General features: G+C 52.2%; 8 protein-coding genes across 8 annotated transcripts; 5 read left to right on the plus strand and 3 right to left on the minus strand.

The window, feature by feature from the left end:
* Positions 1-2,294: 2,294 nt before the first annotated feature.
* Positions 2,295-2,846, plus strand: J7T55_000690 (gnat family; the record flags this gene model as incomplete). The annotated part of the gene is made up of 1 exon (XM_053131626.1): positions 2,295-2,846. The coding sequence occupies one exon, from the start codon at positions 2,295-2,297 to the stop codon at positions 2,844-2,846; it is 552 nt and encodes a 183-aa protein (XP_052990420.1).
* Positions 2,847-6,650: 3,804 nt separating this feature from the next.
* On the plus strand, positions 6,651-8,090 carry J7T55_000691 (uncharacterized protein; the record flags this gene model as incomplete). The annotated part of the gene is made up of 1 exon (XM_053131627.1): positions 6,651-8,090. The coding sequence occupies one exon, from the start codon at positions 6,651-6,653 to the stop codon at positions 8,088-8,090; it is 1,440 nt and encodes a 479-aa protein (XP_052990421.1).
* A 1,640-nt stretch (positions 8,091-9,730) lies between these two features.
* J7T55_000692 (uncharacterized protein) lies at positions 9,731-10,871 on the minus strand (the record flags this gene model as incomplete). Its single annotated transcript, XM_053131628.1, has 2 exons — positions 9,731-10,538; positions 10,609-10,871. The coding sequence occupies 2 exons, from the start codon at positions 10,869-10,871 to the stop codon at positions 9,731-9,733; spliced, it is 1,071 nt and encodes a 356-aa protein (XP_052990422.1).
* Positions 10,872-11,253: 382 nt separating this feature from the next.
* Positions 11,254-13,293, minus strand: J7T55_000693 (uncharacterized protein; the record flags this gene model as incomplete). The annotated part of the gene is made up of 1 exon (XM_053131629.1): positions 11,254-13,293. One exon carries the CDS (start codon positions 13,291-13,293, stop codon positions 11,254-11,256), a length of 2,040 nt encoding a protein of 679 aa, XP_052990423.1.
* A 311-nt stretch (positions 13,294-13,604) lies between these two features.
* Positions 13,605-15,082, plus strand: J7T55_000694 (uncharacterized protein; the record flags this gene model as incomplete). The annotated part of the gene is made up of 4 exons (XM_053131630.1): positions 13,605-13,705; positions 13,789-13,947; positions 14,183-14,421; positions 14,487-15,082. 4 exons carry the CDS (start codon positions 13,605-13,607, stop codon positions 15,080-15,082), a joined length of 1,095 nt encoding a protein of 364 aa, XP_052990424.1.
* A 2,570-nt stretch (positions 15,083-17,652) lies between these two features.
* On the plus strand, positions 17,653-19,647 carry J7T55_000695 (thiol-specific monooxygenase; the record flags this gene model as incomplete). The annotated part of the gene is made up of 4 exons (XM_053131631.1): positions 17,653-17,789; positions 17,914-18,433; positions 18,491-18,865; positions 19,495-19,647. The coding sequence occupies 4 exons, from the start codon at positions 17,653-17,655 to the stop codon at positions 19,645-19,647; spliced, it is 1,185 nt and encodes a 394-aa protein (XP_052990425.1).
* Positions 19,648-20,081: 434 nt separating this feature from the next.
* Positions 20,082-22,177, minus strand: J7T55_000696 (uncharacterized protein; the record flags this gene model as incomplete). The annotated part of the gene is made up of 4 exons (XM_053131632.1): positions 20,082-20,316; positions 20,388-21,072; positions 21,160-21,793; positions 21,869-22,177. The coding sequence occupies 4 exons, from the start codon at positions 22,175-22,177 to the stop codon at positions 20,082-20,084; spliced, it is 1,863 nt and encodes a 620-aa protein (XP_052990426.1).
* A 1,669-nt stretch (positions 22,178-23,846) lies between these two features.
* On the plus strand, positions 23,847-26,537 carry J7T55_000697 (c6 zinc finger domain protein; the record flags this gene model as incomplete). Its single annotated transcript, XM_053131633.1, has 2 exons — positions 23,847-25,269; positions 25,330-26,537. 2 exons carry the CDS (start codon positions 23,847-23,849, stop codon positions 26,535-26,537), a joined length of 2,631 nt encoding a protein of 876 aa, XP_052990427.1.
* Between the last annotated feature and the right edge of the window lie 80 nt (positions 26,538-26,617).

Here is a 26,617-nt window from a genome sequence, read left to right on the forward strand (position 1 = left end):
ACCCATCGTTCTTTTTACACTTTCGCTCTTGTCGCCGGTCTGGCGCTTATCCAAGCGCTAGACGTTAGGACTATCACCATCACGGCCAACAACCGCTATGAACAATGTAACCGTGCGCACCCGCGGCTCTGACTGCGATTTCTGCCTTTTGTGCATCCTGCCTCTGCCATTTAGTCACGATGTGCCAAAGACTGCGGTGCTATTTGTGGAGCCCGCTTAACACGCTAAGGCTCTTGGTGGAAACCCAGCCACTGCCGCTACCTGATTCCCATCTTGCAAGCAAACGAGAACACGGGAGGCGGTCGGCCTACGAAGTCCGCCTCGGCGGACCCTTTCGACTATCTTAGGGCTCCTCGCGCCCCGGATCACGGCCGAAGTTGAGGGACTACACGCCGATGATGCAAGTAGAACAAAGGGATGCCATAATCCCAATCATCGCTGGGCAGATTGATGACCACCAAGTTGATTACAGCCAAATTGCTAGCTAAGCCACAACGCCTTGGTATATCAGAACCTCTTCATCCACTTGTGGTGTTCGTACCAATAGATTCGGCCAGATGACTCCTATTCAGATGAGAAGTACTCGTATTATACTGTCAGAACCTGCCGGAAGCACCCAGTAGCAAGTGGGCATGGGATCATTGAGACCCAGTGATGTGTTAACGATAGAGTGATAAACAACCTGATCTGCGCCTCACACACCAGACAAATGCCCCAGATAGATTTTCGAAAGCCGCATGATACAGAAAAAGACTCCTGATTATTCGAGCTGACGAAAGAAGCCTCCTTCCTTTGCATACCGGACACTCTTCCCTCAAATCCAGACAAGAATAATCGACCACTGATCACATAGGCACCTATGCACTGTCAATCCTTGTGTAAATTATGGGACTTGTACCTCATGAAGTATAAACTCGGGTTATCTTAGAGGCTTCAATGTCACGGTATAACATCGATCCACGAAATTCATGACAGACAGCCCTGTTGCCAGAGTAATCCGGCGTGGAAACGCCCCTCTTAAACCCCACACAATGACTGCCTCCTTGTTGAATCCACACTTACACTACCTATACCTTCACATGGTTCTACGGCATCTGACTTTACCCGGACTCACCTCTGGCATGTGACAATGTAGCGAGCCTCACGCAGTAGCCGGTGTCAAAGCCCACATTATCAGAAATCGTAATGAGAGGCGCACAGGACCTGGGCTCGAACATAACTTTGGACAAGAAATTGGCTTAATTCGAAGAACAAGTATCTCGTAGTTCATAATCTGCCAGAGCAGATCTACTTGGCAGTCGAAATTCTCGTCTCCAGGGCTGGCCGTCCTCAGACGAGGCAGGTCAAATAGTTTTTCACACCAACTAATGGCATCTTCGACTGGACTCATGTGGTCGATGAGAAAGGTTGAACGGTTTGAAGCTGATTGTCTTCCACCCACTATCGAAATCTCGGAAAGCCCCAGAGATAGTCTTTGTCTCAGAAGTGACAAATTGTTCCTAGCAGTCAATAGTGTAGACTATATATTAAATATCTTTTGAGAACAGCTTTAGTCTGAAGACCTCGGACGACGAAGTCTAGACGCAGGTACTTTCTACAGTCTTGTCTTCCATCATTGAAGCGTCTTTCATCAGATTCTCTCATGACCGCATCCTTGAGCTATCTCAAATTCTGCTTTTAAGCAATTCAAGAGTCTGTGCTATCAGACATATAGGCGGAGGAGAGTGAAATATTGCTCGTTACGAAGCAGAGGTAGCTAGACCCTCTCAATTGCGAGAAATTTTGTATTGGCAAGTTCCGACACATTGCAACTGCGTCTTTTTTGAAGACAAATTCGGAGTTCCAGGGCAAATCCGGCCAAATCAATCTATTACTTAGGCTGTGTAATTGAATATTTCGTAAGTGCCAATTTGTGTTGCGAAAGATTTCATGGCATATGATATTCAAAATCCAATACCATCCATTTTCTTTCTTTTTTATCCTTACAAACGATTACAGCATTGGATCCTTTTTTTTTTTTGGCACAAGTCTCCATTATAACAATGCGATGTTATCCTTGATTTAATATTGTGTCAATAACGCCCTTCCTACTACACGGCCTAGACCTCATCGTGTCAATAACGCCCTTCTATTTACATGTTCTATATATAAATATTCACGGGCTTGGGAGTTTTACTCCGCTTTCTGAGGCATTTAAAGGAGAAACAATGCTCTCGTTGACTACGACATGTCGCCATTTTCGACATCAACTTGTCTCGTCAACCACCTAGAACAGCACACCAACGAACCACACAATGCCCAACGAAACTCTACAATTCCGCATCGCCACCCCAGATGATGCAGCACAGCTCCAAAACCTGGTGCAATGCGCATTTCGCGCCGAAGACACCAGAGACAGGTGGACGGGGAGCATGGAGCTCGCGTCTCAATTCCACATCGGAGTCGAAGAGGTGATGGCCAACATCACCAACCCTGACTGCGTGGTCCTCATGGCCACTGACAACAATGGCGCTCTTGTGGCCTCGGTCGAAACATTCAGACGCAGCGCTGTCCTCGCGCGGCTCTCCATGCTCGCGGTGGACCAGAACCACCAGCGCGGCGGCCTGGGGCGCCAGGTCCTCGCCTATGCTGAGGATTACTGTCAACGCACCTGGGGCATAAAGAGGCTTGGGCTGAACGCCCTTTCGACGCGCCAGGAGCTAATTTCGTGGTACATGCGCTGCGGGTTCCAGAAGACGGGGGAGACATCTGCTTTCCCGCGCGACCGCTTCGCGGGCCTGGCTTTGCCAGAAGACTTATGTTTTGTGGAACTGGAGAAGGATCTGATTCCCGTGGGTGAACAGTAAGGATTCATAAAGAATGGAGCGTGCGATGGGCATCTATAATAGATGGGAACGGGCTTGGCTTCAGGCTCCGACGTTGTTGCGTATATCACTGCGGGTCAGGCTCTGAACAGCGAATGTGAGGACGAACACTTCAATTGACTACAACTGCTCACATGCCTGCATGCTGATAGCTTTCTACCGGGGCTAGAAGAGATGTTTTCTTGATGGCTCCAACTTCGCCCTTACTCCTGCATCATAAAATGTATGTATGCACTATCGAGTTGTGAAGGTGAAGAGGAAATCAGCCATATGAGATTCTCGAATTTTCCGAATTCTCCGGTGACATCAGCCCAGAACATAGCGGAATGCATAGGCGAGCCAGCCCCTGTGGCTGCTGCCACGCCCACCTTGCATCGCAAATCCGAGGATGAAATGCAGGCGAGCAAGCGGGCTGGATTCTGCGCAGGCTCATAGAGTCTATGGGACCGTGCCAGGACAGAAGTGGAAAGGAAGTGACATACTAGGAAAATGTTGGGTTGGTAGGTAGAATTTGACCAAGCTGAGAATTGCCGATCAGTTGCAGGATCAAGCGCACCATCGTGCAAGTGTTCGGAGAAAGTGCCACAGTGGATAGTGGGCAAGTTGAGGTCCGTTAGAGACAAGAGCCAGTGACGCAACGGCACCTCGCTTCAGTAAGTATCTAGATGAAGGGGGAGAAGGGGACGCAGTGGTGGTGTACGAGACAAAGACATGTATTCCCGACGCTATATCTCCACGTCAGCGTCAAAGGTCAGAGGAAGGCTTGCAAACTTTATCTTCCAAGGCAGGTTTTGACGTGTTAATGAACCACCTTGGCTGCTTGAACAGCTCTCGGCGACTGACGAGCGGTCAGAGTGGGCTAGACCGAAGATTCCAGCACGCCGCCGTGCTCACTGTTTCACGAAATGACGAGCATGCACACCTCTCCTGTGATCTAGAGCTGACACACGGATAGACTTGTAAGACATGTAGCTAGTTTACCCTGTTGTGCAGCGCATTCGTTTATGACATCTAGGGGTCTGTCACGCTGACGAGGGGTCTGTCAGGGTTTGCCTCAACCGTCAGCCCCTCTGTGAACACTCATCAGCAGTCAGTGCAGCACTGTACTGTAAAGACCTGCTTGTAGGATGATCTGTCCTGTTGCCAACTATAGCCGGGATCGAAGTGTCTCTGGACCTGCGATGGTAGATCTAGTTCGTGGGGTGTTCACTCTTTCTCGTTTTCCTTGAAGCACGTCCAGTGCGGTTGAGACACTTGGGCGGCATAGGCTCGACCAAATCAGCGGCGTTGTGTCCAGCGTGCACTTTCAGCGTATCATCGTGCTCTTTTGTTGCCGCGTAAGTGCCATCCCTGGGTCAAGATAGGTATCGATTGGCGTCGCGCTGCAAGGAGCTCCACTCCAGTAAATCCTCCGGAGGAACGATGGACGTTCGGCCGAATTGAAGGAAGCTTGTGTCGCTCGTGGCACCCTGGTTGGCACTGGTTAATAATACACCGGCTTGCGTGCTTCCTGACGTTCCTCGACTCCTTCTGAGGGCCTGCATCGCCGGAGCGTCCCGGTTTGGTTGTGGTGGCTGAGCATAGACGGTTGTCCTGCATGAGAACACAACGCTGTTGGTACTAGAAGCCTGAAGGTGTGGAGGAGCATGAGAGGTGAATGGCCCAGCGCCGAAGGATTGAGAAGAAGCGTTTTTTGGCGCTCAAATGCTGACATGTGCTAAGCCCTCTTCGGAACATAGCAAATCACAGTCTCGGCCTTGGCCGCACATTTGCACTGTCTCAGGGCATCGAACCTCTCTAACCTCTGTGCACTGAAGCCCCCATCATTGTGACATCTTTTCCGCGACGTGGCTGACAGATTGAAGCTTCTCATAGCATGTTCATCTGGGTGCAGTGGATACGGCTATATATGGTGCCGAAGCCATGTTAAAGCAGTGTGGCAACCATTCCTGGTTGCCAAAGCTCACTGCTTTCAAGGTGAGGCGAGAGAGAGAGCCAGTAACATAGCAGGCCTACAGGTGTGCATTCACCCCTCCTAGAAACAATCACTGCCCGGGGTTTGTCGACTGTGCGGTGCCCCGGGGCCTTTGTGTCGGTTTCGAATACAAGATAACGCAGTAAGTTATCAGTCTAGGCTTGGCGAATAGGTACTTCAGGGTCCTCTTTCGTGGATGCGCGCAGCAGAGGAGCGCAAGTGTGAGATTTGGGGGCTATGTGTGGGAGAGGGGTGACCGCCTTGTAACCGTCATGCCCATTTACCGGTCTGCCATGCACCATCCTGCCCTTACCCCCATCTGGATTCTCCCAGCATAAGCTTACTTTGTTGGGCTTGCTAGTGAGCGCTAGTTCACGACACCCCACGGTATGTGACTGCTAAGGTGCCTTCCCGGCTTATTTCGTGACGCTCATGCTCCCTGACTTTTGGAAAATTGTCACCAACACTGAGATGGGACGCGAATCTTTCGAAAGATTGCCTGACAACCCACCACATCTTGACCTTATCTGTGTATGAAAGCTGCGCAATGTGCGTGGTGCCCTTTTCCCCTCAAAATCCTGTTCTTGACCGGAGGATCGGAGCATACATGCTGGGGCTCCTTCGCGTGGCTTGCCTTGCTATTTTGCCCTTTAGACAGTACATCGTGCACGCATACTGCGCAGTCTGCACGACGTAGCTGCTTGGCCCAGAGAGGGAAGATGTGAGGTTGAGTCGCGGACTGCGGCTCGGCTCCGTCACCGAACGATACATGTAAGAATCGAGACTGAGAGTCCGCTGCCCGCTGCGTGTAGTCTGGTCGGGCGCCCGCTCCTCGCCGCTTAGATGAACCGGACCTATCTCGCCTGGGAATTTTGCGCTTCGGGGTTTGGGGGTATTTGCCCGGTCAGATGTCGGCATTCTCATGAGTACTGTTCGCCTCTTCTTCATGACCAAGACCAGAGACGAGAGAGTCGCATCACAGGACGATAATTGAAGACAGGCTGGTGGGAGACTCCTGTATCGCGTCGATGGTGCCACTCTGCAGTCTTTCGGTCGAAGACACGGCTCCGGCCACCTCCACGCTGTTTCGGGCTGGCTCTCCGCCCACGTACTGCAAGCCATATGCGGGACAGGCCGCTCATGCTTGCTTGAATGGCCAGTACCTGGGTAATCTTGGACCCCCATGCCCCAGATCTCACACTGAGTGATCTGCCGTCAGACCCAACGTGGCTGCGTGGGCAAAAAGACCCAGAGGTACGTCCCTTTTTCTTGAAGATTCCAACCCCCTGCCCTGTTCCTCTCTGCAGCTTGTCCATCCACATCCATGACACCTCGGTTCCAGGGGCTTTTTAGAGTTTTTGCTGGGCCTTATATCTGGCGGCGTATGTTGGTTGTTAGTTCTGATTTGCGTGACAGCTCATGCATCAGTGGCTAACAAACGTGGGTGGGAGTCGCTGATGGCCAGGAGGCGTGGGGCATGTCAGCCGGCTTGTACATCAGCCCTTTGAGCAACGATCTGCTCTGAAATACCCGTTGTGTCCCTTGTCAAGTTGTCGAAGAAACTCCATACCATGAGGAAGTCCGGATCGGAGCCTTGTCAGATTCCCTCCCTCCATGTCTTGGTCTGGCCGGATACAAGTATCGGCGAGCCTTCAACCTCCGCGACCCCAGGCACTCAGCATCTTTTCTTTTCTCCTTGAAATATCCCGACCCCAGTTTTCTTGCTCGGCTGTCATATTTGGTGGCCACCGCTCACCTCAGAGACTCGGGTCTAGCGCTCCACTCCCTAAACCCCCTTTCTTCCCCACACGATGAACTCGCCTACTGACCCGTCGACGCCCTCGACCACACCTTCTCCGGTCACCATGGCCAACTCCAACACCCAGCTTTCTCTCTCTCCACCGTCGACTAACGCGAGAGGAGCAGCGCGGCGTCCTCCCAAGCTTCGATCGTCTTGTGATGCTTGTGGAGCGGCGAAGGTGCGCTGTGACAAGACACAGCCGCGATGTGGCCGTTGTGCAGCTGGAGGCATCACCTGCGTGTATGGTCTCTCGAGGAAATTCGGAAAGGCGCCGAGGAAGAAAACGTCGGCTGAAACGAACGCACCCGGAGATGCGAGTTCAAAATCCCTGGCCCAGAACGCCCACCAAAATGGTCTCTCGTGCTTCCCAGACTACCGTCCTTTGTCCGGTGCCACAACAAGGGGGGTCAAATACGAGCCTCGTTCAGCCGCTTCGCCGAACTTTGGGCTTGAGGACAGCCTCATGGCATTTACCAGCCATACGAACCACGACATGTTCATGCCGTCGCCAGACAGCCTGGAAAACTTCAATGACACATATTCCTTCGCGGACGCCCCTCACAGCCGCAATGCAATACTCCGACCCGATCCACGGCACCATGGGACCGTCGACCCCTTGGATCTGACCTTCTCAGCGTCAGATTACTCAAGCTTTTCCGAGTGGATTCACCCGGACGATCTGCTGCAGACTCCCGACAGCCAGCACACAAGTGAGGCTGACTCAGCGCAAATGCCCTCACACCGCCTGCCCACCTCCTTCTCTTCTCATGAATCCTTCCCAGACACCAGCCTCCTGCAGACAGACTCGCACCACTGTCAGAAGCTCGCATACGCCACTTTGGACAGCCTGAGCCTGAAGCAGGACAGCATCGCCAGGGGCGAGCACCTCACCCAGACCATGGACAAGGTGCTCAACCGCAACAAGAATGCCGTCGACAACATGAGACAGCTGCTCGGCTGCCCCTGCTCAAAGTCGCCGCACCTGGCCATGCTGTACGCGAGCATCACATCCAAGATCCTCATGTGGTACCAGCTCGCGGCAGGGTGCGCCAGGCCCAACACCGCGACCACGGCGACGTGGGACAGCCTGCCCCCGCTGGGCAGCCAAACTACGCCCCCGCTCAGTGCCTCGTCGTCGCCGTCGGCCACGTGCGTCTCGCCGGCGAGCCCCGTTGCGGCGGCCGCGGCGGCAGCACAGAAGGGCTTCGTCGTCACGCCGATGCAGTTCTCGGCCGGCGCTTTCAGCGTGGACGACGAGGCCGCGCAGGAGGCGCTCAGGCGGCAGCTGCTGCTCAGCGAGCTGAAGAAGGCGGGCAACCTGATCGACCTCCTCTGCCTGCAGGGCCGTGGGGAGACCGCTGCCCCAGGCGAGGTCAACGACATTTACTCGGCGCTGGGTACATGGCTCAAGTGCGAGCTGAACAGGACTGTTGGCTCGCTGCAATCGTGAGGCCACGGGGCCTTGCCTCTCTTCCTTGCTTTCCTGGTATGAGATCAATGGTACTTCCATTCAATAAGTTGATGGCGTTCTCACGGTGGCCGCTTTTTGTCTTCTTTCTGTTTTCCTGCTCTGTGGATTCTTTAGCTGGCTTCCGAGGGAGCCAGCGTCGGAGATGTATGACCTCGAGGACTGCACTGAGGACTGCCCCTGTATAAGAGTGCTGAGGGTGAAAAATGGGAGGAATTACTGATGGAGCGATGGGTTCATTGGGTTGGCAATCTGATTTGACGAATCGATCATGTAGTCACTCCGTTGACGACCTTGCTTTATTTTCCTCAAGGGTTGAATCGGCAGGAAGTGCCGTATTTGTTTGTCGTTGAAGTCATTGTTGCTCGGGAGGGTTCGTGGCGCATGCGCGAAGGCCCTCTGTGATCCAAGCGAAAGCAATTGCGCTGCTTAGATAGCAGTGTGTTGCTTGGGACTGGACTCAGTTGAATTGGTGAATTTTTGGTTGGACGACGGGTGAGGTTTTTGTCAAGAAAGGAGAGGCCGCAGCCATCAACTGCTGGGCCCGACCTTAAGTCGACGCCCTCGGCTGAGCCGTGTCGCGATCATGCTGGATTGTTCAACAGCTTCAAGCAATACCCAGAGCTAGACATGAAGCCCAAGACGGTTAGCTTTTCAAATTGCAAAATGGCTTGTAATATCTGCCAAGTGTAATTAGGTGATTGTGGTGGGCATGAAGATGCTGACGTTGGATGTTCCTGTCCGTCAAGTCCTTCAAACGTTGTTGTGATGTCGACCGTTGAGGTTTGCTGCGAGATGGAAACATCTCGTCCATCCGCAATCCCCACCTGCCACCCCACCATCTTCGGCAATTGTTGGGCCGGCCATCCACAACGTGGGGGGTGGGGGGGAGACCCTGAGTTCTTCACCATAGCATCGCGCAATAAGCTCCTCTGCCTCAGTGAGACGGTGATGCGTACTTCTTGTCGTGGGCCAATTCGCCTCTGACTGTCAAAATATGTCGAGAATGTCGAGAGAACTGAATGCAACGGTTTTCAGAGCTTGGACACAAAGAAAAGAGAGAAGGAAAGGCGCGCGTCAAACTCCCGACAAAGCCTCGGCGCCGAAGCATCGGCCGAGACGGGATGTCTCGAGAGCTTGAGCTTGTCTCCTACTGGAATGCGTTTCGGGGCCGACGTGTCGGGCATTCATGATGACGAGAGAAGTCATCGGCAGGATGTGGCTGGCCTTGACAACTCGGATCCTCCCCAGCGCTTGCTTCAATGCCTCCTTGTCTGCGGCGCGCAGTTCAATGCTCCGGAGTTGTCAGACTTGTGGCTCGAGGCCTCGTAAACATCGCTTACTTCGTCTGCAAGGTGACGAAAACCCGAGCTTTTCACGCAGGCAAAATCTAACAGACGCCCCGAAGTAGCCGAAAAGAGCTCAGTCCACGATCATGTCATCATCTGAGTTCAATACCACCTCCTTATTTCTATGCTAACTTGGTTATTCGGGCTTCGGGAAGAATTGACAAACATCGCTTCAGTATTTAGCACGCAAGGACGGACTGTTGGTAGAAGCAGCGTACTTGAATTGTATGAGATCAAGTGCAAGAAATGACAAATACCATAACTGAAGCTACACTATAACTCGACAACGACTTTCCTGTAGCTGACGCCCTTCTTGTTCTGGTCTATTCCTTCCTGAATAGCCTCCAGTCCCTTCCCAACCACCAAGGGAGGGGGCAGTGGCTTCAACGTGGCCGTCTCCAACGCTGCCGGCACGAAATTCGCCCAGACACCAGGCGTGAAGTCCTCATAACCGTAGCCAGGTAACATCATCCCTGCAAGCACCATTTTGGCCTGAACATCATCCGGCAAGTTCGAAGGAGGAAGAACCGTCGCCAATTTCTTGGCTGATATGAGCTTCTCAGACTCCAACTTGTCAAATATAGGGCCTAAGGCTTCTGGAAAGATCTGAGGCTCGGAAATGGCGTCGTAGATACCTGCGAACTCGATCCCGCGACTGTCTTTGAGGTTCTTGACGGTCGCTACGATGTCCTCTACTACACTGGGGGATTTGTAATCGAACGCATGGTCTACACCCACTCCCGACTTCAAGGCGTCGAGATTTCGCGCCGACGCCGTTGCGAGAACGGTCAGGCCACTTGCTTTGGCCAGCTGGATCGTCACAGAGCCGACGGAGGACGAGCCGCCCCAGACCAGGATAGATTTGTGAATGGGCTGGATGGATGTGGCGCTCGGCAGTGGCAGGGCGAGATTGTCCTTGGAGTACAGGCCTGGGGCTGCAGTAGATATAGCCAGAGGCAGGACGGTGGCATCGGTGAAGCTCATACTGTCGGGAATTCTGCTCGTCAAAGCGCAGTGGACAGCAGTATAGAGCTGGAAGGCGCCGGACTGAGGTTTCTTGTCCATGATGCCGGTACAGTGACTGTATGACCTCGTTAGTACGAAATCTCTACTGATATATATCGCGGGACCGGAGTCAGAACAGCACCTACGCAAGCACCCGGTCGCCTATCTTGAAGTTCTTTACCTCACTCCCCACCTCGTAAACTTCACCAGCGATGTCTGTGCCAATCACATTCGGAAAGGTTCCGACGTAAGACCCGTCGTCTTGCATCTTCCAGTCGAGAGGATTGATTGCCACTGCATGGTTCTTGACGATGACCTCACTCGGCCCAGGTTTGGGCATATCCGCCGGGCGGACGGCGAGTGGACGGACATCCTTCCCGTCGAGCCACGCTGCTTTGTTTTGCGACATGGTGTGCGGTGTATAACCAATGGAACAAGGTGTACTGACCAAATCGCTAAGGAGAGCCTTTCTTGTGAAAATACTCCGGATGGATTTTAAGATCCGGATTTAACAGTCCCGGCGTTAATCAGCGCCCTAATGCCGCGAGTAAAGAATGACTGCCGCGCTGAGTAATGATTAATTGACTGGCGTTTCTTAAACGGAGCTACAAGACGCCACCGGAACGATTGCGCCGAGACAAGACGGCCTCAGGCGACTTCCGCAAACTCAGACGATCCCCGATTATAGGCGCAAGACTACTATGTATTCATTTTCGGATACATGGAACTCTCATAGAACTCTTCTTTGATATACAACACCGCACACAGCTCACATCATTGAACCATGGCAGTTAGTACCGGCACGTCCCCATGAGTCTCATAGGCAACGATTCTTCCTCTTCCTCTTCTTTCTTCCCAGGAACGTTCCCGTAAAATCTCCAGTTCGTTTTGTAATCGCGACTGAGGTCTTTCTTCAATAGCAACGCTCTGAGCAGCTCGATCGGCATCTGATTTGCCTTCAATACGCGATCGTGAAACTCCTTTTCTCCGAGAACCTCCGCACTTAATACTTCTTTTCTCAGCGCATGGAGCTGCATTGCACCGAGGAAATATCCAGCCTGGTAGAGAGGGCTGTAGTTCCCATTCAGAGACCGCCTGACCTCGCCTTCTGCTGTGGCCCTCTCGTGACCGACCATATCCACGAGCAGGTCGATGCAGTCTTGAGGCGTCAGCTGGCCTAGATGGAACTTCAAGCTGAAGAGAATGCGGGCGCAGCGGTGCATCCTCCAGAACAGCGTCCCGATCTTGTCCCTTGGAGACGCGAAGAAGTCTCCTCGGTCCCAGAGCACTAGTTCCCAGTACATCGCCCAGCCCTCGACATAGAAGGGTGTATCAAATAGGTTACGATACGGCTTGTGCCTCTGCGCCATAAAGATCTGCAGGTGATGCCCAGGTATCATCTCGTGGAATGCAGTCGCGTGGCTCAGGTGAGGGCCATTGCCTCGCATGCTCATCAACTTATCCTCATGGGACATGTATGCGGTCGGGTAGGAGACGATGATGGACGGCCCACCGAGGAAGAATGGATTGGTCTTTTGATCCTTGGGGCTCATCATGAACATGCGCCAGGTGTCTTCTGCGGTCTTGGGGACCGTGACCAGGTCATTTTGCTTGACATAGTCAGTAGCCTGGACGATAAGTTGCCTGACGAGCGACGGTTGTTTCCCCGGCTCAACGAAGATACCTTGGACGTGTCGTAACGCGGCTTTCCAATCATCTTTGTAGCCTAGGTCAGTAGAGACACTGTTCATCTCCTTCTCGCACCAGGCGTATTTCTCGTTGGCGATTTCCAGAAGCTCCTCCGGGGTATATGGAATCATCTCGGCCTCGAGCTCGACTAGCAGGCCATCTCTACCAATCGGCTCGCCGACAATTTCGTCCTCCTCATTTAGGTGCATGCCTGCTAGTTCCGTCTGAATCACAGGGACCAAAGACTGGAAAGCTTCGGCTAGTGCAGAATACGGGCTTTTCACCCACCAGTCATACAGAGGGACATACCCGCTGAGGAAGCCGTTGAATTCAGCAAGGTACGCGACAAGTTGATCGAGGTTCTCGAGTGCTCGGTAGGCCGCTTCCTTGCTGACTTTCAGCTTACCGGACGCGACGAGTGACACAGTGTTGTTCACTTTAGTCGTTGCATCGTGCATCACGCCGGCCACCCACTGCGGCTCCAACTCGTCAATCTTAGCGGCCTCGCGAAGTTCCCACAGTTCCACCAGCTCAGGCGCAAAGGGCAAGAGGGGCATAGCATCTTCGTTTCTCTTCAGCTCCAGCTTCAATTGCCGGAGTCTCCTGCTCAGATAGCCGTGAAGCAGCAAGTAGTCAACTCGGGCATCCTGGTCATAAGTGTCGAAAGGTGCCAGCTCGAGTGACTCAATTTCGTCCGTGTAGAAGTGCAAAAGCGCGTGGTATCTCTTGTTCGAGAAAGATATTGCCCAGAAGGACTTTATGTCTTGTTCGTCAGCCGTGATGCGGACGATGCGGTCTTGCATGGTCTCAGCCTCGGTTTCGCTGTACACATGGCTTCTATGATGCTTGACAGTAGCTGCGGTGAGATGAGATTGCCAAGTCGCACATGGGCCGGGAGACTCCGGAGGAGTTAGCTGCTCGCTGTCTGAGGACGAGACAACTTCCCAGCCGTGCTCTGAGTCTGCCTTCATGGTCGAGCACTGACTGGTCTGGTCAATGCCATTGGCAACGACTGGCTCTGATGTGTCGCGACTGGTGAAGCCATCCACTCTGGAGCTACCGTCCGCGTGCAAAGTGCACGAGGCAAAGGGACATGTTTGCCGTCCAGGAGAGGCCGAGTTCGATGTCCAGCGGCACGCCATGCCGGATAGCAATAGGTTTCACTTGTACCAGGAGTGCAAAGGACGAGAATCACGGCTGACCTATCCAGTAAAGAAGAGGTAACGAGGACTTGTGCCCTCGGAAGCTTGCTTATCAGCAACGCCCGTGGGCGATTGGCACCGCTGTGGGGAATTCGGAGATTGGCGCTGGCGCCGGGGGGCACGCTCCAGGTTGACCGGGATGTCGCGGAGTTGAGACGCGGAGTTGAGACGCGAACAGGGACGGGGAACAGACGCCTGAGCCAGGGTCATCTAGATAAACCTCTAATAACATGGACAATTTTACCACAGATATGGACAGTCTAATCAGTGAGCTGGTGCATGACACAAGCAACCTGTACTCGTTGTATGGCTCTGAGGCCGTCACGGACCGAAACAAAGGTATCCATACGAGGTCAGAAGGAGACCAAACATTAACTTATGTCCCAAAACGTGTAGACTGGACTGCTCCACTGGGATTCTGAATCATCCTTCCAGCAAGGGAGCAATGTTAGTCATCGATGGACTTCCTTTTTCCAGCTCACCGGATTCAACCCCGGTATGTGTGGGCTCCCTTCAGGCTTTCACATTCCCACCACACGTATTGTACTACGGGCCCGAGTGGCCCGATCGAATCACCCCGCCTCAACTCCTAGCGTGAGCGTGGGCCTTACTACGTACGTGGTAGACTAGTATATTACCACCAGCTCGACCTCGTCTCGCCCCACTTGACAGGCATCAACACTTACGCATGTTCCATTTGACCACATTGGCATTTCAAAAAGTATATGAAGCTTGAAGTTTCAGGCACTTGAAATCGGCTGTCAACTATTTGAAGCAAGCTATTTAAGAAAGCAGGCTCTCATCCATAGCTGCCAAACTCGTCATTAAGCATGTCATGCCCAGACTGCTTCTCCGGCTTCGAGCATGATGGAACCCCCAAGGGCAAGGTGATCAAGCTCCATGGCTTGGATACTTACGTTACCGAGCCTGCAGAAGGCAGGCCTGTCAAAGGCATCATCGTGTACATACCTGATGCGTTTGGCATTGATTTTGTGAACAACAAGATCCTAGCCGACACCTATGCTGCCAAGGGAGACTACAAGGTCTATCTACCGGACTTCATGCTCGGTATGTTCTCAAAGCTACCACGAGGTGCCTTTGAGTAGAACGCGTCATGCTCACGCTCAAATCAGGCCATTCCTGCCCGTCCTGGGTCTTGGGCTCAATCAAAAGTATCACGAGCTCCGGCGACTACCTCTACAAGCCTTACCACGTCTTCTGGGCCATGTATGCCTTTATACCCTGGATCCTCCGCAATAGGCCTGGCAAGAGCTTCCCTATCGTCAAGAAATTCTTCGAGGACCTTCGCAAGGAGTCCGGCTCAACCCCGATTGGCGCGGCGGGCTTCTGCTGGGGCGGCAAGCACGTCGTCCTCCTCGCCGATGGGCAGCACAAGATCGACGGCAAGCCCATGTACGACGCCGGCTTCACTGGCCACCCCAGTTTCCTGGAGATTCCCAAGGACATTGAAAGAATCGCCGTTCCGGTCTCCATTGCTGTACCCGAGCTTGATAATCAGTTTTCTATACCGCGGGATATCGACGTCATCGATCGCATTATGGAAGGGAGGCCCGAGGCCACTAAGGGCGAGATTCGGGTGTATGAGAAGGTTGGCCATGGGTTCTGTGTCAGGGCTGACATGAAGGCTGAAGATGTTGCCAAGTCGGCCACTGAGGCAGAGAATCAGGCAATCGAATGGTTCAACGCCAAGTTGGGCAGGTTATTGTGAGATCCAGAGCAAATCAGAGGCTGTGTCTTTCCTACGGCAGAGTGCAGTTGGTTGCAGGATTGAAGTAATATATTCATGGCCATTAAAAGGCCATGTGAGGTGTCTCGAAGAGGGAAAAGGATCCAATGTTTGTGCTCGACCAGACTTCCAGTATTTGCAAGTTCAGATTTCTATTCAAACGTGTTTGTAAGTGATTGACAGCATTATACCTTGCAACCTCAACGCCTTGCGACATTCCAACTTGCAATCTTGGCTGAGTGTTCTGACAGTAGGGTAGATTTGCACATCACTTGTCTGCATCATGCTTCACTTGATAAGATAACCTGGAATCGAAAATAGAAACATTGCTATTGGTATATGCGCTACAAGGACAGCAATGGTCTAAAGCGTGGGTTCCCGATAAACCTGGCGAAAGCCGCGGAAGTGCATAAAAAGGCATGGACAATGCCCTTTGTCCTGAACAAGAGATTGTAGCCAAGTCCAGGTGGTCCAATTCTGACTGGACGGCTGATGTCATGAACAGAGCAGGAGTAAGAGACAGGATTGGACCATGGTCGTTGCTCAAAGAACAAAGCCTCATTCTCAAAGACTAAGAAGGCAAGATGAAGCGAAAAGGCCTGACTGTTTGGTCTTTCCCCATAATCAGACCGAACCAGTGAGGAATCGTTTGCGCCTAGTACAAACTAACAAAGCAAGAATATCGTCAAATGAAAACAACATGTGTGGTCTCCTCTTCCGAGTCTATCTTGTCTCATCATCATTATATGACTTGTACCTGAATAAGCATTGCCATGGCGCCCATCAAGCTTTCTCGAGACATATGCATTGTGATTGACCAGTCGGATTGGTCACTGATTATCCACTCACATGAAAGGCACGCCGACGTGGATATCTGTCAGTAGATGCCGTTTCTTTCATCGTATTTGGCGTTAGTGCATATCACACGCCGTTTAACAATGCTTCAGTGGAAGCTTTCCGTGTCTCAAAGAACTCCTCATGGTCTTGTCCCGACATAAATATGCCGTTTCCACATCTTAAAATCTAATTCGCCCATCATCGACCATCTTCTAAAATCTGAATTTGAATCCAAGGCATCTCTGGTAGGTGACCCCACACTTTCATTTGTATCCAAAGTACACCACTCATCTCACACCAACATGTGTCAAAAAACATGGACCAACACACACCACTCGGCGTGCGGGCACACGGGCTGGCGGTGCTGGAGTTTCAAGATTTGTCCTTCAGATAAACCTTGTGGAAACCGAGAAAGACCCACGAACTTTTACACTTACGGTATAGTCAAGTTCGAGCCTTGTCCGTGCGCTGAGTGCCACCATAAATTCTGGCAGGATCCTGCTTCCTCGAAGTGGCATCTAAGAAAGGAATTCAGGTAATTTCGAGAACGACATGAACTGAAAGCCCCGTGTATATAAGCCCAATATTGGACAGTTGATAGTAGGTGAGGGACGCTAAGTCGCGCATGGTATGAAAGCTGTGGTACTCCAGACGTAGCTGTTATACTTTCAGATGCCAAGGAAAATTAAATAAAAAAAAATTGAACTATTCCCGCGGCCCCAAGTAGAGAGTCACACTTAATTCATGAAATCCCCCTTCTTATGTAGCATTCCACTCATAATGGCCTCTGAAATTTCATTGAACAACTCACAAACTCGAGTAGTGGATAGCTTCAGACCATGATCCTAAGTGGCTCTGTGAATCCCTATCCGGTATAAATTATCTATAAAGCACCAATTGTGACGTAACTTGAGCCCATGTAAGCCGCTTGACAATATCTGAGAAACTTTCCAGGCGAGAAACTGGGAGAGGAAGACACTCTGATGTAGGGACGTGGATATGATAGACGGTCACGACAGACAATATGAATAAGGCAGGGCAGACGGTTTGGATGATCGACAAGCCTGTGGTGTCTAAAGCACAGCCAGATGTGTCGCGTTGCGCAGCAGGAATATCAAACTCGGGTAGAACGCCTTGACATTTTCTTGGGAAGTCGTGGTGGACTGAGCTTTTACATGTAGAAGGCTGCATCGTTTGCACCCAATACGGATCATAGCGAGAGTAGAGTATAGCGTCTAGAAATGAAAGCCTTTAGTCAAATATGGCTTCGGGGTAGAATTAGAGTGCATCGTACATTTCAGCCTGCCTAAAACGAATTCAATACCTGCAGATTAGTTATCGGTAACCCTCGCACAATCTGCATCCATTTTGACGTGCAAAGCGGGTTATCTGTCGTGAATGCGAAACTGTCAAAATTTATCGACAAGTCTATTGGTTTTGCGTGATTACCGGAGCTAAAAACGTAATTGCTGCATGGCTTGCGCGACCGCGAAACCGGCATGTAATGTACGATAACCATGTGCTGTACTAATTAAGTGTATATAAAAAGACGAAGGAAACATTTCAAAGTTTGGAAAGTATTTCACTGAAGTTGAAGTACTTTGCTTTCCTTTCCCCGTGACACAGCCGGCCCCCCCCCCCAGACACCCCCAACTTCTTGATCGCGCTCAAGTGCTTGTTTTTGTAGCCAACAAAGGATACAGACGATTCAAAAGATGGCTGTGAAAGCTCGGCGTGTAGCCGTAATTGGTGCCGGGCCCTCAGGCGCAATCGCGACGGATGCCCTGGTCAAAGAGCAAGCGTTTGAGACCATTCGGGTCTTCGACAGGCACCCCGTGATCGGAGGAACTTGGTGAGTGTTACATAGGCATTTTCACATGGACTGCAGGCAACTTACATGAAGACAGGGTGCACACTCCTCATCTACCACCTAAAATTCCCTCTCTACGTGATCTAATAGAGGGAAATGGCGATAGGGCCGTGCCAGTCCCCGCAGAGCTACCCGCGGAAACTCCCAAGTCCGAGGCCGTGAACAGTCATCAGCTACGGTATTCAGACTCGGCTCAACATGAACATTTGCATAGCAACATTATCCCTGAAATTATGAGCTATACGCAAGAGCCATTCCCTGATCAACTGTCTGAGCGAACCCTGCGGCAGTATGGCCAAGGCGCCCCTTTCCGACATCGCGAGACCATCAGAGGCTGGGTCGAGAACATCTTCGTCAAGAACGGGAACGACAAGTTCTTGGAGCTCGGCACTACCGTTGAAAAGGCTGTCAAGGAGGGAGAAGAATGGGTGTTGACGCTTCGAAAGGAAGGCCCCGGAAAAGACTATTGGTGGAGAGAATGGTTCGATGCGTTAGTGGTAGCGACTGGCCACTACAACGTCCCATGGTTCCCAGAGATACCTGGGCTGGCTGAGTACGACGAACGGTTCCCTGGAAAAATCATACACAGCAAGCATTTTCGAGGTGCTGAGAAGTTCAGAGGAAAGGTAAGTGTATATTTCTCGGTGGGTGACCTACGCCGAAGATGTTGACAATTATTTCAGAGAGTCATCGTCGTAGGCGGGTCGGTGTCCTCACACGAGGTGCTCCACGAGATTCTTCCGACGGCACAACACCCTGTCTATGCATCCATCCGCGGAGAGCCTATTGCCGCTTTTGGTTGGGCGCCGTTCAAACATCCTCATGTTTCGGTCAAAAAGCAGATCAATCGCCTGGATCCATTGACTGGAAAGGTCTCTTTCGCGGATGGCACCGAGCTTAACGACGTCGACCACATTGTGTTTGGAACAGGATACACCTTCTCCTTGCCATGGTTACCACACGTACAGGAACGTATCAGCAAGGCTTACCGTCGACTGCCAGGGGTCTATCAGCATACCTGGGACATTGAAGATCCAACTCTGACGTTTGTAGGGATGGTAAGTACAGTTCACTAGGTGACCGCGGAGTATGGGACTTCAACTAAGACATGTGTGTAGCTTGGAGGAGGGTTCACATTCCGCGTTTATGAGTGGCAAGCAGTAGCTGTTGCTAGACATCTTGCAGGCCGAGCGAGACCGTTGCCACCAACGGAAGAGCAACGTAAATGGGAAGAGAAAAGAGTGGCAAAGTTTAAGGGAGGTAAAGACTACTATTCCATTGCTCCTGACTACGGCTACTTTCTTGAATTCCTTAGGAACGTTGCGGGAGACCCTGAGGCAGGGACTACAGGACGCAGCTTGCCACCTTTTGACAAGAAGTGGCTTGACGTTTGGACGGGGATGGTAACTTATAAGATTCGAGGTTTCGAAAGGGAGGCGAAGAGGGCTGAAGATGAGTTGAGTAGGGCTAAGCCTAGACTGTAGGATTGCAAATCATATGCCCGCGTAGAAGGGCGTTTGCTACTTCAACTGAAGCAATGAAAATTATTGACACATGCTCGTTCAGGTTGAATTATTTCATACTATTTTGATTGACTAAATAAAGTCCTTGATGCAAATTTAGCCCGGGGGGGTACGGGAGATGCAGCGGACACATCAACCCCTACCCTCTGATGGCACCCTTCAAGTGCTGCTGGCTTGAATGCTCGGTCAAGGCCTCGCACGCCAAGAAGTCTGTGCGAGTCAACTATTGGGCAGGGAAGAAGCATGATGGTGTCAAGAATGGTGGTGTCATTGTTGTGGGTGGTCAGCAAATGCGCCGAAGCTTCCGGAGTGGCTAGGTCCTCGCTCATGTCCATCTGCCACGCGCACAGTATCTCATGTGATGTATTGAATGGCAAGAAATGGCAGAAGAAAAAGCAATGAAGCTTGATGGAGACGGGTCAAAGTGGTGACAAGGGGTATTGCAGCAGCGTATAAGCAGAGGCCTTGATCAGCCCCTGCGCTTTCGACATCAGACATGTGTGAGTTTGTAGTCATATGGACGGAGTTGTGGCTTAGGCTCTCAGAAACATGAATGGTTGGATAATGCCACAAGTATGTCCAAGATTGATATAAAGATACTGCTCGGTTCAACATGAATTTAAACAGCCTTTTCTGTCGTCGCTCATCATGAATATTATGTTAAGTTCATTTTTTTCATCCTACGTAATGCTTTTCTTCCATTCTGTAACCTAGTGTCCTATGTAATCTCATTCCAGATTGCGCAGTAATGTTAAAGCTGAAGTTTCTCCATTTGCCGCAGCCTTTTACCAAACTTGTAGAACACAATCGGCAAGGGAATCATAAGCGCGCATAGGAAACCCAGCAAGGAGTTGCCCCAGCCCAAGCCAAGTGAATCATACATAGGAGGACCTGCAAGCGGTAATAATGCACCAACCAGACTTCGTAGCTCCGTATTTGCCGCGATCGCCGCGGCGGCGTACATAGGGTAGCAATCAACAAGATAACTAGTAAGCAGAGAGTCAACCTCACGACGCTAGCAACAGCTGAGTTAAAGAAATTGGACGAGAGTACGTACGTTGTGATGGGCAAGAACAGCCCCATGATGCCTGTTCCGTATGGAATAAGACTCAGGATTGGACTGATCCAGTGCACCTTGTACTGGGCTGTCCAGCCATACCAGAAAAAAGTGATTGGAAGCAGCCACGAGAAACCAATTGACATAGCAAGCCTCATTTCGGGTTCGAATTCACCATTGTTCGCCTTGGCCAGCTTGATGACGGATTTGTCCGAGTATAGGGTGATGACCAACCACCCCAATGTCGTACCTGTCCCTAGGCCGAGGTACACCAGCCCAGTGAGGCCAATATTGAAGCCGTAAGTCTCTTCAAACACAGTGGGTATCGTCGTGAACAGGAGGTAGAGTGTGCCGTACGTGAATGAGATGTAGATCGTCAGCAGCAAGACAATTGGCGAAAGCACGAGCATTTTGAGAGGCCGAACCAATCCATTGACAAGGATACGCCTCTGCGAGAGCTTCGGGCCCTGATTGGTATCATAACAGCTGCGTAGATCGTCCCGACCAGTCTGCTTCTTGAGCTGTTGAACCTTCTTCTCAATGATGATGCGATGGCTAGTTTCTTGGTTGAAAATCTCAATGGTGATGGAAATGAGAACGGCAACAATCAGCACAATCCAAAAGTCCCATCTCCATCCAATCGTCTCGGCGATGAAGCCGCCTATTAATGGACCGAGTATCGGGCCTGTAGCACATGTTAGCAATCTGATTGAGTTCCAGCGCATTCGCGCATGTCCGGCAGGTGTGATTATGACAACTGAGAGGTCCTCACCAATTAGTGGCCCAAAGGTCCAGATGCCCATCGCAAAGCCTCGCTGTTCCGGCCGGAACAGATCGCCAATGACAGCGCCACCGAGTGTTAAACAGCCAGCGCCTCCGACGCCACTGAAGAATCGAAACACGATCAGCGTGCTGATGTCTGGCGCCAGCGCACATCCGATTTGCCAGCAGCAAAAGAACAAGTTGGCTGCTGTCAGCACCGGCCTTCGCCCGTAGATCTCACTCAACGGGGCGAGAAACATTGGTCCGATAACATAGCCGAGCAAGTAGATACTGACGGTCATGGAACCCACAATTTGCTCCGTCTCGCCAAACTCGACCATCAGTGACGAGATCCCAGGCGATAGAATAGATGAGGCGAAGGGCGTAACGAGTGTGATTGCCGAGAGAAGGCCGACAAGTAGCCACTTGCGAAAGGGTGGGAAATTCAGAGGCATGTGCGGGTCTTCCTGACTATCCCAGCCCACGATACCTTCGTCAAGGTTAGTTTGTGGCAATGGATCGTGTCTGATTCCCCCGCGATTCTTGGCGCGGCCACGGCCTGAGACCGCGGAAAAGACACGCGAGATTTTCGACTTGACGCTGCCGCGTGATTCAATCCTTCGCAGACTCTCGATATCGTGGACCTGAAGATCGGGGATGGCCGTTAGTTCCAAGGTTGACTAGTGCAGCCATCATTTTCAACGGTGAAGTGATCCTACCCTGCTGAGCTGGCGGTCGAGGTCGTGCCCAGGAACGGTTTCCTCAATCTCTTCGTCCTCAAGGTCCAGCTCGCCACGTTCGTTCGAATCGCTGCTGAATGCTGATGCATCTTCGTCCAGGCTCTCTGAGTGCTGCCGGGATTTCTCATCCCCTACTGCGTGTTGCTCGCGTTCTTGCTCGTGGTGGTGGTGGCGTTTCTCGTCGATTTCGACGCTAGATCCGGTAGGCGAGACAGACGCCTCTTCCATCTTCTGCTCCAACTCCGGCTTGGCTTTGCCGGCCTCAGGTTCATCGTCTTGCTTCTCCATGACGCTTCTGCAGAACCTCCGAGGAATGTGTATGTGCAAATTGGTGCTCCCGAGCCCTGCAAAATGCGCAAAGTGTTGGTAGGGAGAGACAGAGACAGAGAGTGTGAGTAATCTGGGAGACAAGGGCTGGAAAGAGGAAACAGATGCAGTATGATGTCGATCCACGCGGGATGTCAGTCGGACCAATTAGCCCGGGAGCAGCATCGTTGTCTTCGCCTCGAGGTCGGAGCAGCACATGGAGGGTCAGCTGGCCAGGACAGAAGCAGAGGAAACTGTGGCTGAAGCGGGAATTAGGACTGCAAGTCGTCGGAATTAATAATTAAAGTGGTCCCTCCCCGCGAAGGTGCCAACATTCCCCAACTTGAGGGCTCGGTCTGAAGCCCCGGAAATAAGTAACGGCCATCGTAGAGCGCCACGCCATACGGCTCCGCATAGCCGTTGTTGGTGGTCTTCCCGGCTTCGGATGCTCATCCAAGAGCCGAACCGCGCTGGGGGGTTGATCCTTGTGGTCATGGGTTTGAAAAAGGGCGCACATCATAACCGCTGGCATTTGTCAGAGACAACGGTAGTCTAATTGATAGCGTGTGCCAAAAGCAATGTCGCGCCAGTTGCTAGGCATAACTCGCAGCATCGGGAGCATTGCGCCGGGCAATTGGCGGTCGGTGACGGCTTTACTATGGGTATTCTAAGGGAGGCGGGCGGTTGACCAGGGCCCACAGGACGATTCAGATGGCGGCAAGACTTCAATGGCTTTCTCAACGATTGTGTGTGGTACTAAATTCTGGGTCGGCCGTCCGACTTATGTACTAGAGAAAAAGTGGTCAGAGCGAATTGATCACTTGAGGCTCAAGAGACTGTCAGCCGTGTCAGCCTCTATATCTATAGTATTGAATTCAGGACGTGTGACCATCAAACTACCTACAGCAGACTCCGACGGACTTGGTGGACACCGGAGCTTCCGACTTCCTCAAACGCCGTGGAAGTGGGGTGACGAGAGCCATGAGCCCAAAACTTGCTTGGCTAGCGAGTCATTGTCTGTCGTCCAGGAGCCCAGCGAATAGGTGTCAACAACAGGAGTGGTATGTATAGCCTGGCTTTCGCAAACACGAGGGCATTCCCATATGCGAATTTCCATTCGCTTGAGGCTCATACCGGAGAATTCGTTCGCGTGCACGTGCGCCATAGCCGGTGAGGCGTTCCCTTCCAGGGGTTGCTTGTGCGGAGGCCATCAGCCTTCGCGAAATCTTAAGCTTGATGCCATCTGAGATCCATCTGAGATCCAACGTCACTTAAGAATCATCTGCTATGCCGGTATGTATGCAACGGGGAGTTGGCTGAGAGTTTGAATGCCGACAGATCCACGAACCTAATCATGAACAAGCTTTGATGCAATCAACCTGGGGCAGTCCGGAATTCACGTGGTGTTGACTTCAAATTGACCTCCCCCGTGCGCACAAACCAGCGTCGCATCTTCACCATATTGAACCTTAATCCAGCCCAGACCTCAGCCGCAACGGTTTCAACCCCTCTCTGCCACCCAAAAACAAGAAGACACGGCGGCAACCCACACGTTTGTAATCGAGACCACCCTTGAGGCCTGCGGCCCGCGGTGAGGAGCGCGGAACACACTCACTCGTCTCCCACACTCTCACACATACGCACCCACATCATGGCGCAGCCACCGTCCTTGGCGATACCCGGCCGCTTCGGTATTCCCAACGCATCAGGCCAAAAGTTCAACAAGGCATGTGATCCGTGTCATATCTCAAAAACGAGATGCCTGCCAGATCCACTCTCGCCCACCAACTCGTGCAAGCGGTGCAGCAAGAATGGCAGCTCGTGTGTCTTCTCCCCCATCGGGCCCAGGAGGAGGCCCATCCGCTCCAAGAATGACAGAATCGTCGAGTTGGAGAGGCGCGTCAGGGACATGCAGCTCAAGCTTGAGAAGCAGGTAGAAAAGCAGGTCGAGAAGCGTGCCAATATCGGCAATGACGCGGACCGAGAACCTTCCGGGACCGAATCCTTCGCCGAAGGATCTGAGTCCCACACCAAGCCCGCTCCGGCCCTTTTCTTCGTATCCGGCTCCGGCTCTTCGGCGCTGCTCCCGGTAGATGAGTCGACCCAGACCACATCGCAACTTCCACTGCCACCTGCCTCCACGGAACCAAAGCCGGACCCCTCTGCGGCTGTGGACAAGTCCACCGCGATTGACCCCAAATCTTCCCCGGGAGCTGTGGACGCCTATCAGCCAGCCCCATCGGCTACTGTTGCCGATGTCACTGGTTCCGAGACGTCCCGGTACGGGCCAGACGTCGTCGATCGTAACATCATCACCCAGAATCAGGCCGAGAAGATTATGGCCAAGTTTCGCCAGTTCATCCATGGCAAATTTCTAGGTATTGGCGTTCCGGACGGGCACACCAACCAGTCACTCCGGCGCAACAAGCCCGCCGTCTGGCTCAGCATGCTGTGTGCCGCCTCGGTTGGCTCATCAGAGTTCTTGTCGCTTGCCCCAGTCCTGGCGGCAGAAATGGAGAATCTTCTGGACGCGCAGGTAGAAGTGGACATGGACCCCGATCTGGACATATTACAGTCGCTAACAATCTTCTATCTTTTTCATCATGACCTCACACAGTCCGTGCGTGAGAAAATCTTCCGGTGTCTTAGAACGTCCGTCGCTGTCGTTGTGAGACTTGGCCAAGAATCAAAGATTCACAACATCCCGGAAGGCATGCCAATAGCTGAGAATGATGTGACGCAGAGGGATTTGGACCTCTCGAGGCAGCTTCTCCAGTGGCACTGGTCCAGCTTCTCACTTGCAGTCAAAGCACGCGAAAATCTTCTAATCAGGCCTTTGAATCTGGTCAGCACGAGTCTGCGGATAATGGAGACAAGCGGGAGCCAGTGCGATATGGCTCTCGTTGAATGGTCCAAGCTGATACAGATTGCGGTGGAAGCATGTCTCTCCTTGTTTAGCGGCCACACGGATGGTGCAGACGGCTTGAGTGATGAGCAGAGGGAAAATATTATTCGGTCATTTGAGAGGAAACGGAAACAGTGGCTGATCAATTGCCCCTTTGACCTAGTCAACGGTGAGTGCTTCAGTAAAGACTGCGAGCTATTCCGCTGCTAACAAGGATTGGCGTTTTCAGAATTCCTGATGCTGGAGTATCACGAGACAGCTTTACTCATCTCTGAATTCATTTACCCGGCTGGCCGGGCGAACTTTCAGAACAGAAGCCACGGTCTGCCTTCTTTATCCTGTCCTTCCCAGTCACCGGCCAGCCCGGAAACGACCTTAGACACCATGCCAGACCAAGACGTCCTCGCCCCGTACAGGATCCAATACACAAAGAAATGCATCACCGCTGCACACGCTTGTCTCGCTCTTGTCGTCTCACCACCAATTTCGCCAGGTGTGTCCAGCACGAGCAGTCTTGGAGACCCCGAAACATTAAGGTACTTCTCGAATGTACCCTATTCGCGGCTGTTCTACGCCTTACGGTTCCTGCTGTTCGTCGCACACAATATCTGGAGAACCGGCAAATACAACCTGATCAGTGTGGACTCTCTGAAGCTGGGGTATTATATCGGGGGCTTGAAGAGGGCGTTCAGCATAGCCTCAGACGGGGGCAAGTTCCGCCCGCCTTCACTGTGGCTGTACGCCATCGAGACTAGGATCGAGCCTTGGTGGAAAGCATTCTGTACAAAATTGAACAGGGACCGCCCTCCGACTCGATCCAGATCGTCTGGGGAAATTGAAGCATCATCTGCATCATCGACCCCAGCTGCTGCTCAAGCACCACGGCAGACGTCTGAGCCGTTACCCCAAAGCGAATATCGAACAAGCGATCCGGCCCTCCAAGAAAATCAGGCGCAAATCACCCTCCCCTACGATCTTTTCTCGCCGAATCAGGCCATGGACTTTCTGATCCCTTTCAACTTCATCCAACAAGCTCCTGCCGTGGCTGCTACAGACGCGATACCTCATAACCCAAACATAGGGCCCCTGGGATTTGCGCGCTCGCCGAAGACCACACGAAGTGTTGGACAAACAGAACCTCTGAGCCAAACTTCTACTGCCCCCCTCAGTAACGACCCTAATTCGACTGAATCGGCAGAGCAGACCGTCAATTACGATTTGGAAGGCGCCTACAACCAGGGCAACAACATCGGGGAACTCAACGACTATCTCGGGACAATGGATTTGGACGCATTTGACTTTGACTGGGGAGACTACAGTGCATTGTTCCCCGGCGCAGAAGCTTTTCTGCCGGATCCGTCAGTGCTGCCATCCCCTTATCCGCACACTGGTGAAGCTTCTGGCGATGGGACTGGAGAGCATGGGACTAAAGGCTGATGGATTGGATATCGAGGCGTCAGGGTAATACTGCAAAATACAGTTTCGGGTCAGAAAACGGGGCAAGGGACAATCATTCA

The sequence above is a fragment of the Diaporthe amygdali genome (genome assembly GCF_026229845.1).
Source record: "Diaporthe amygdali strain CAA958 chromosome Unknown NODE_27_length_698932_cov_65_101997, whole genome shotgun sequence".
Classification (NCBI taxonomy): Eukaryota; Fungi; Ascomycota; class Sordariomycetes; order Diaporthales; family Diaporthaceae; genus Diaporthe; species Diaporthe amygdali.